Source organism: Corylus avellana, chromosome 9, assembly GCF_965113065.1.
Source record: "Corylus avellana chromosome 9, dhCorAvel1.hap1.2, whole genome shotgun sequence".
NCBI classification, from domain to species: Eukaryota; Viridiplantae; Streptophyta; class Magnoliopsida; order Fagales; family Betulaceae; genus Corylus; species Corylus avellana.
The window spans coordinates 12,843,016-12,852,650 of record NC_142498.1 but is presented as its reverse complement, the minus strand read 5'-3'; the positions used below and the strand labels follow the sequence as shown (position 1 = coordinate 12,852,650).

The 9,635-nt window shown below is 34.8% G+C and overlaps 1 protein-coding gene across 2 annotated transcripts; it reads left to right on the top strand.

Moving 5' to 3' along the window:
- The first annotated feature begins 2,704 nt into the window (after window positions 1-2,704).
- LOC132190441 (peroxidase 45-like) lies at window positions 2,705-4,990 on the top strand. 2 transcript variants are annotated; one of them, XM_088510402.1, is made up of 4 exons: window positions 2,705-2,920; window positions 3,008-3,196; window positions 3,311-3,476; window positions 4,584-4,990. In XM_088510402.1, exons 1-4 carry the CDS (start codon window positions 2,705-2,707, stop codon window positions 4,988-4,990), a joined length of 978 nt encoding a protein of 325 aa, XP_088366528.1. The 2 variants fall into 2 exon arrangements, with proteins under 2 accessions (XP_088366528.1, XP_059461415.1); XM_059605432.2 differs by having other exon boundaries at window positions 3,008-3,205.
- Window positions 4,991-9,635: the final 4,645 nt, after the last annotated feature.

Genomic DNA, 9,635 nt, shown 5'->3' with positions numbered 1-9,635 from the left:
CACTAATTGTAGCATGAAAATAAAATGTTTACTTGCACGTTATGGTGATAGGCATGCTGTTTTATTATTATTAGTTGCACATGCCTACATGTTTTTGTGTCTCTCTGCTCATATATATATATATATATATATATATATATATATATATATATAACCAAATTGATCTTAAGAAAATCACTACTTGGATGGAAATTAGGGCAAAGTTGGCCCTCTATCTGAGATGCTATCGATAACTGCAAATATCTTTGAAATCTATAATTGCTTCGTCATTTTCTCAATTATCACCCTTCACCTGAAAACAGAAGTTGGCCTGCTTGCCTCTCCTTTTTTCCCTCTTATATATTGAATAGAAATTAAAAAAAAAGGAAAAAGTACACTTTACTCCCCCAAAGTTTGGGACAATTTTCAATTCGACTTCTATTGTTTCAATTTTTACAATGCACTCCCCTAAAGTTCTAAATTCTTGCAATTTGACCAATTTTATTCCAAAATTCCCATATTGGCCCTAATTTTTTTTTTTTTTAATTTTTTTTATAAAAGATTAAAAAAAAAAAAAATTCATGGTGGCCGTAGCCACCCCTTTGGCCATCTGGCTATTTTTGCACCTGCAAATTTGTTATTTTTTTTATTTTTTATTTTTTATTTTTTCATAAAAAATAAAAATTAGGGTCAATATGGGAATTTTGGGATAGTATTGGCCGAATTAAAAAAAATTAAAACTTTAGTGTTCGAATTGAAAAACACTGTCAACTTTGGGGGGTAAACTGTAATTTTTTCAAATAAAAAATTAGGAGCAATATGAGAATTTTGGGATAAAATTGGTCGAATTGCAAAAATTTGAAAGTTTGGGATTGCAAAAATTGAAACATTGGAGGTTGAATTGAAAATTGCCCATAACTTTGGTTGGGGGGGGGGGGGGGGTCAAGTGTAATTTTCTCTAAAAAAAAAAAAGAAAGAAAAAAAAGTTGGCCTTGCAATTATAATAACTAGTCTATAATTCCTGTCATGCGTGGTATTTATTTATTTTAATTGTATTAATTTAAAAAATCTTCTCGAGAAAAAGTCTTGGGAAAAATAATAATAAGAAATAAGAAAGAAAGTCAAGGAAACAAAGGTGTAAACTGAAAATCTCTTGATTCGCTGAGCTAGCTAGTAGCTAAAAATCATAATAAATGTATTTCATTTTGCTCATTCAATTCTTAGAAAAATGTGATCAGCCTTAAGGATGTTGATCAACATCCTTAAGGCTGATCACATTTTTTGCCACGTCAAAAACCCCTCATGAGGCCTTCAAATCCTCTCACCGGCCAATAAGTAAATATAACTCGGAGAGTAAGCTGTCAACTTGCTCCTCATAAAACTTGTACTTATTCTTGAACGTATTAAAGAATGTTTAGTTCTTAGTAAAGTATGAAGAACTAGGGTGAATTGGTGATTTGTGAAGCAACAAAGTTGTCTATTTATAAGCCTAGTACATTAAGAGAAAAGCCATTCCAACCGGGATTTGGAGTAGATGTTCCAGTCCATGTGAAACTAGAAGCAAAGTCCTAACACCAGTAGGACTTGGGGGTGTGTTGCTAGGGGATTAACTAGTTATACCCTAAACTCTTTCTTATGCATCTCTATGCATTAATTCTCGCTATTCCGAATAAAATCATGTACCTGATTAATTTACATTAACTTGGTGAGCGACCCAAAGAAAAATATAAAACTAACTTAATAGTCCCGTGACCCATTCCTCAAGTAGCAAAGGTGTTATGAAGAAACCATGGGCAACCTTTACTTGTAAAATGAAACCTTCCTAGAGGGGTTGAAAAGGAAGCTGGAAAAGTGTAGCAATAACAACAGCTTCCCTTTAATTTTTATTAAATTTAAGAAACAAAATTACTTTTTTCTTCCTTATTCAAATACACTTTACAATAGCTTCCCTTACATTTTCGTATATTATTAAAATATTATTTCTTTACAAAATACAAGTTCTACACTTACCCTCTCATTTTTTACAATATCCCAATACAATCCCCAATGAAAGGCAAAATGATGAAAAATGAGAGAGGAAAGATAAATATTTATATTAACATAATGTATATGAAAGCTCTTTTGGTTCCCTACACATTGGGTAACACTGTAACATTTTCAATGTTTAGGAAAGCAATAGAAAAGCTGCCGCACTTGACTTTTTTTGTGGTTTTTCTTTTTAGATATATTTTCTCTATATTATAAGGAAGAAAATAAGTTATAGAGTGTCTGATGTTAGTGCTCTTAAAAAGAATTGGCGGTAGAAATCATTCGGTGAGATAAAAATGAGTTGGCAAAGGTGCACATGTACAGTTGTAATGACTAATGAGATTGCCAAATTATTGAGAATCTTATTATCCAACGCTTAAAAAAAAGGAAATCAAAATTGTCCTTTCTCTCCCCCTGTCCTACCCTTTGTTTCCATGGATCGTGCCATTTTTCCAGCGCTCCAATCATTCCTAATTAAAAGTCTTCCCCCCATGTTACGTTATACGTAACTTATTTTGTGCGTGCATGATAAAATATATAATCAAAATAAATAAATAAATAAATATATTATTTGTCACCTCTATCTCTTCAACCACCACCACCATTATCCTTCCCATTTCTTTTTTCAATCCTTTATGCCTTCATCTTTCGTATATAAATATCTCCTCAACCCCACGTACTATACGTAGCATGCAAAATGATAATGGAAACTCGCAGCCTTTTTCTTGTATCTTTTTTGCTTCTCCCTCTCCTTCTACCTACTACTTCAGCTCAACTCCGCAGCGACTTCTACAAAAACACATGCCCTAATGTTGAATCTTTGGTGCGATCAGCTGTCGCAACGAAGTTCCAGCAGACATTTGTGACTGTTCCAGCCACTCTTCGGCTCTTTTTCCATGATTGCTTTGTCCGGGTTTGTAGCCTAATTAATTAACCTAGTACAATATTCTGTTTTTTGTTTTTCTTTTTTTCAATGATCAATTTTTTTTGGTTGGTATAGGGTTGTGATGCTTCAGTGCTGATTTCTTCACCAAGTAATAAAGCAGAGAAGGATCATCCTGATGACATTTCTCTTGCCGGTGATGGATTTGACACTGTAATCAAAGCTAAAGCAGCTGTTGATAGTAATCCTCAGTGCAGAAACAAAGTTTCCTGTGCTGATATTCTTGCTCTTGCCACTAGAGATGTTGTTGTATTGGTTAGTTTTTCTTTCCAATTTGTATTTTCTGGAGAAATGTTTTTGGAAAATGATATATAAAAATAATCATATATATATATATATATATATATATATATAATGCAGGCAGGGGGTCCATCATACACAGTTGAATTGGGGAGGCGTGATGGGAGGATATCTACCATTGCTAGTGTTCAAAACCAACTTCCTCATCCTACTTTCAATTTAGACCAGCTCAATTCCATGTTTAGCTTACATGGTCTTTCCCAGACAGATATGATTGCATTATCAGGTATACCTCTTGTCTTTGATCTCTTTACGAACCAACAGTTGAATTGAAATAGGGAATAAATGATTGATTGAGACGAGGCTCGATCTCAGGAGAAGCTTTGTTCTAATACCATGTCAAATTCTGACTTATTTTAAAAAAAACTTAATTAGCTAATATAAAATTGTGAATTTAAATAAAAGTTTATGCTAAATCATCATTAATTTATTCCAAAAATTTAAGTTCATATAAAATGATACATTTAATAATTTAGTTAAACACTTTTACAGTTTTTAATTATTTTATTTTAGGAGACATCTCTACCGGCCCACAATGTTAAATCATCACTCATTCTAAAGCTTAAGTTGATAAGAAATAATTAATTCAATTATTTAATTGATATTCTAATACTTTAACTCACGTGTGGCTCAAACTCCACTTTAATAATTGAATTGACGTAAAATATTTAATTGAAATGGGAGGTGGAGATCGACAATGTTCGAACTCAAAACCTTTGCTCTAAAACCATATTAAATCACTCATCACCCTAAAAGCTTAAGGGGACAAGTGATGATTAATTCAATCATTTAATTTAGGAGAAACTTAAAAAAACCCTCATGAATTTCTACTCGTTTTGAAAGTATTCGCTGAAAGTTCAAAAACTCTCAGTTAAGGGTATTGAACTTTCAATTTCTTTCAATTACGCTCTTTCGTTATAATTTTCTGTTAAATCTTGTTTTCGAAAATACCCAATTTTTTATTATAAAAAAGAGTCAAATGCTTATATATTTATTTTTATAAAAAAAAAAATCTTTGCAATTTTTATTTTTATTTTTTTAGAAAGGGGTATTTTGGACATTTTGAAAAAAATAAATGGAAAATCCTAACAGAATAGAGTAATTGAAATAAATTGAAAATTTGATATTCTTAATTTAGAGTTTTTGAATTTTGGAGAGTACTTTTAAAACACGTGGAAGTTCAGAGGGTTTTTTTTCTAAAATTTCCTCTTTAATTTATATTTTAACAAATAATAATATGCTCAGCCTCATTGAAAATAATATGTCATTGAAGATTAGGATACTCAAGATATTATATATCCAGCTCCTGAAGTTTTATATGTGTTTCTCTTAGGTGCACACACACTTGGGTTCTCTCATTGTGGCAAGTTCTCCAAACGGATTTACGGATTCAGCCCTCAAAACCGGATCGACCCGACACTAAATTTGGGTTATGCTCTCCAGCTTAGACAGATGTGTCCAATAAACGTTGATCCGAGAATAGCCATCAATATGGACCCGACCACACCCCGGACGTTTGATAATGCCTACTACAGAAACCTTCAGCAAGGAAAGGGCCTCTTCACCTCTGATCAGGTGCTGTTTACAGATACAAGATCCAGGCCAACGGTCAACTTATTTGCATCAAACAATGGAGCTTTTGGACAAGCCTTTGTGAGTGCTATTACCAAACTAGGCCGAGTCGGGGTCAAGACTGGAAATCAAGGCGAGATTCGGTTCGACTGCACGAGGGCGAACTAGATGTTAGGGATGGTGCCCTAAACTCCAATAACTTTGTATGACATTTTAGTCTTAATTGAATAAAGTTGTTTAATTATTCACTAATTTATTTAATGAGCATTGAGCATATAATTATTTCCATGTATGTTTTTAATAATTATTATTTATTATATACATGTAAGGTCTATAAGTTGAGTTGAATATGGTTTAAGGTGTAAGTAATGAGATTATCACATAAACTATAAACGACGAACTTATAAATTATTGTTCGTAGTTGGTAATGGAATTGTGCATTCTATTTGATAAGACTATAATGTATCAATCATGATGATCTATCTTGATTATGTGAAATAAAGACTTCATATTGATGTATTATAGTAGATAATGACTATATAGTATGAAATAGAAGCTCTAGTATATTCTATTAGGGATTTATGATGTCTAAAAGGAGAAAATTGATTACTATATTTTCCGTTGCATTGTAATGTCAAGTGGTAGATTAGATATTAATACAACTTCCACCTTGTTTTTAAAGGCGGGGTTACAAAAATATTAGGAAAAACTTCACTTTGGCCTCCTAAACTTTCATCCGATTTTACAAACCCCTCTCTGAACTTTCAAATATCTCACGTTGGTCCTGTAAACTTTGAATTGCTTTCAATTAGGACCCTTCCGTCAATTTTAGCCCTAAAAATTACAAAAAAATACCAAAATATCCCTGATTTTCATTTTTTTTAAAATTTTTTTAATAATAAAAAAAAACGTTTTGGAGGTTGTAATTTTATATAAAAGTCAGGGGTATAAATGTCATGTAATGTTTAAAATTTGACAGAGGAGTCCACATTGAGAGAAATTCAAAGTTCAGGGGTCCAAAGCGAGCGATTTGGAAGTTTAGGGGGGTTTGTAAAATCGGGTGGAAGTTTAGGGGGCTAAAGTGAAGCTTTCCCAAAATATTAATTCTAGCAAGATCCAAAGACTGGTTATGGATGACTTTTGGGCCCATTGGACTTTGACGATTTTCCAATCTATGAATCAATCTTGGAGGGTAAAATAGCCAAGAGGTCATTTATGCCAAAAAGGTATAGGGCCAATGATTTGCTAGCTCAGTTAAGATTTCATCGCTAACTTTGTGACATTTGACAGTTTTTTCATAGGTCACATCGCGATTGGGTTTGAACAGTCTTTGCACATGGTTGGACATAAACTTGTTGTGATTGTGAGTTACGTCTCCGTTATCATGACGGGCCTTGAATAGAAGAAGGTTGAGACTTCTCTTAGGCTTTGTGGTATGTTTCTGTGGTGAGGTGCTTTGAACGAATTGAAAAAGGCTGAGACTTCTTTGTTGCTCTGAGTCATGTCTCCGTAATAATGTGTTTTGAACGGGAGAAAGTCGAGACTTCTCTGAGACTATCCGTCACATATGGTTGAGACTTCTCTGAGACTATCTGTTACGTACCACTCAAGAGGGGCTTTAAACAGAACATATTAGAAACAACCTAAAGCCACCCAAACAATGATACATTCACACCGAAACCTAAGGTGATGAAAGACATAACATGTAGAATTTTGAATTCTGAATGAAGCCAATTTCTAAAACAATAAGAAACATTGTGAGAATGCTTTTCTTTTCTATCCTACCTTGAATCCTTTATTGACTCTTGGTTTTGAAAAGAGTTACTGATTCTTATTTTGTTTGTCTTTGCGACCCCACCACGCCGTGCTACATCATACATGCTTTCCCTTAACATATCCTCTAAAGTATGAATAGTCCTCTCAGACTGTTCATCCGTCTTTGGGGGGGAGGAAGCGTTGTACTAAAGTTCAACTAAGTTCCCATAACCTCTTGCGAGCTCTTCCAGAATTTCGACTTGAATTGGGGGTCGCAATTTGTTACTATGGAAATTGGCAAACCATGCAAATGAACTATGTAATTCACGTAAATCCGACTCAGTTTGTTGACACTAAGGTTGGTCGAATTGGTAGAAAATTTGTGGTCTTGGTTAATTGGTTTACTGCTACCCATATAGCACCAATAGGAGAAACATCCTAGTGAAATAATTTTCTTTCTAAATGTTGTACCTTAGCTGTTAGCACAAATATATAGTGTTTGGATCTTGCACAAAAAACATGCACAATCAACAAAATAATCTCAGAGATTTTTGCTTCTAGACTAAAAAGACTAGATTTAAAAAATAAATACACAAATTCGTAATACTTACAATCAAATTCGGCCTCTCCTAGGCATGTAGGGCTATATAACTTTGCTTGAAATTTTTCTTGCATGTTGAATGATGATGAGCACGTTCTTGATGTTCTAGAGGAATTGATTCAACCTTCAAATCTTCTTTTTGATTACTGAATATGATTATGAGCCTAGACTGACAAAACTATTCTCAATTCTAGAGAATAGCTAGAAGAATAAACTTGAGAAAAATAAATTTTCTCTCTTGAATATTAATATCCCTCACAACTTTTATGCACTCACAAGTATGCATTATGCTTCTCTAAGTTCCTCTACTTATAGATTTGAGTTTATTTGGAGATGTGGGAAAAGAGCTTCTAGAATCCTAGTAGAACTAGGAGTTATTGTCACAAATGTGCCTCCTTTTTTAGAAGCCCAAGGCTTGGGCTTGGGTTTTATTTCTTTGGCTCAATGCACTTTTAACTCTACTTAAGCTCTTAGGAAAATTTTGTGAGTCCAAAGCTCTTTTAACTACTTAAGCCTATATGAATTAAATGCTTGAGTCCAATACTATTTTAATTCACTAAGCCTTTAGGAATTAAATTCCTAAGCAGAATCAACTCCAAAAAACAAGCCACATAGGAATTAAATTCATTGGCTGAAAGCTCATGATCAGAAAAGTGTTCATTCACTTTGTTTTGCCGTTTAGCTTACCAAAAAAAAAAAAAAAATGCGGGGGAGGAGTAATGAGTGGCATCTCAAATGATTGACATATAATTTAAGCGAAGGTGAGTAATGAATGGTTTGAAATGTCAGCTTGACTGGAGACTCCAAACAACACGGAAACTCTAACGTTAAAGTAGAAAAGCTACAATACGGTCCCCCCGTTTTTCATAGGAAAGCTAATGTGAAATTGCAGGCTGGTCGAACTCTAAACCCAAAATAGGATATCCAACAGTTAACACCATATATACTTGCCTGTGCTGCATTGCATAGCTATAATTAATTAGCTGCCTCATTAATTATCATATAAATATGAGCCGTACAATTTCCCCTGTTATTGCTTCCTGCCGCTTTTATTCTGCCTTGGTTTGCACTTCACCAATCCAATCACTAAACACCTCGGAGTATATGGAATCTGTCACCGGAAGGTTCAGACTTAATTTCTTTCCTACAGAAAACTTGACAAAGCATTACATGATAATATGGCGCAACATGGCACTAAAACTCGATATGAGCAAAGCGTACGATCGGGTGAAGTGGTCGTTTTTGGAAAAGGTGATGAAAAAGATGGGTTTCTCTGACAAATGGGTGGGCATGGTAATGCAATGTGTTACAACAGTGAATTACTCCATCCTTATCAACGGCGAGCCAGTGGGAAAATTTACTTTATTAAGAGGAATTCATCAGGAGGATCCTCTCTCGCCATACCTATTTATTCTTTGTGCGGAAGTTCTCAGCGCCTAGTTAAAGCATGCAGAATGTACTAGATTACTTGGTGGGGTCCCAACGTCGCCGAGAGGTATGCGGATAAATCACCTATTTTTTGCGGATGATAGCCTACTTTTCTGTAAAGCTACACCGTAGGATTAGGGGCTTCTAGCGAGTTTGCTGGACTCCTACGAGCGTGCGTCGGGACAACGGTTGAATAAAGACATAACTGCTGTGTTTTTTTGCAGAAATACAGCTCAACCTGTACGCGATGGAATGTTGTCTCTTTTGGGGATCCCGGCGTCACAGCGTTATGACACTTAATTAGGACTATCCGTGCTTGTGGGAAAATCTCGAGTAAGGGAATTCCATTTTTTGACGGAGAAGGTGAAAAGGAGAGTTATCGATTGGAAGACAAATTTCCTCTCTCAAGCAGGGAAGGAGATCTTATTAAAGGTGGTGGTGCAGGCAATCCCTACGTATTGTATGAGCATATTTTTGCTCCCAAAAGAGCTGTGTAAGGAGTTGAACAAATTGATGAAACAATTCTGGTGGGGGCATTCAGAGAAGGACAAAAAAATTCATTGGATGAGTTGGGATAAAATGAGTTTAGCTAAATCTAAAGGTAGATTGGGTTTTAGAGACATTATATGTTTAAATAAAGCTATGCTGGCAAAACAAAGCTGGAGAATCATGCAAAATCCAGAGAGCTTGGCGACAAAGATTATTGCGGCAAAATATTTTCACCGGGGATCTTTTATGTCTGCCACGGTTGGAAATAAGCCTTCTTATGCTTGGCGTAGTATTATTGCCGATCGGGAGCTATGTTATTATTCTCCTTTGGGCAAAGTGAGAATTGGGTGTATTTGGGGCTTTGGGTTTGAGTGGTTTTCTCGCCCTGTTACTCTCTTGTACTTATCTTTTGATGGTGAATTTTTTTCGGGTCATCTCAGCCAATGGCTGTAGGCTTGTTAAGCCGAACCACTTAAATCTTTGTGTCGTGTGTGATTGTTTATCTTTGTTATTCCGTATTCTTCTTATTTTTCGCATCTC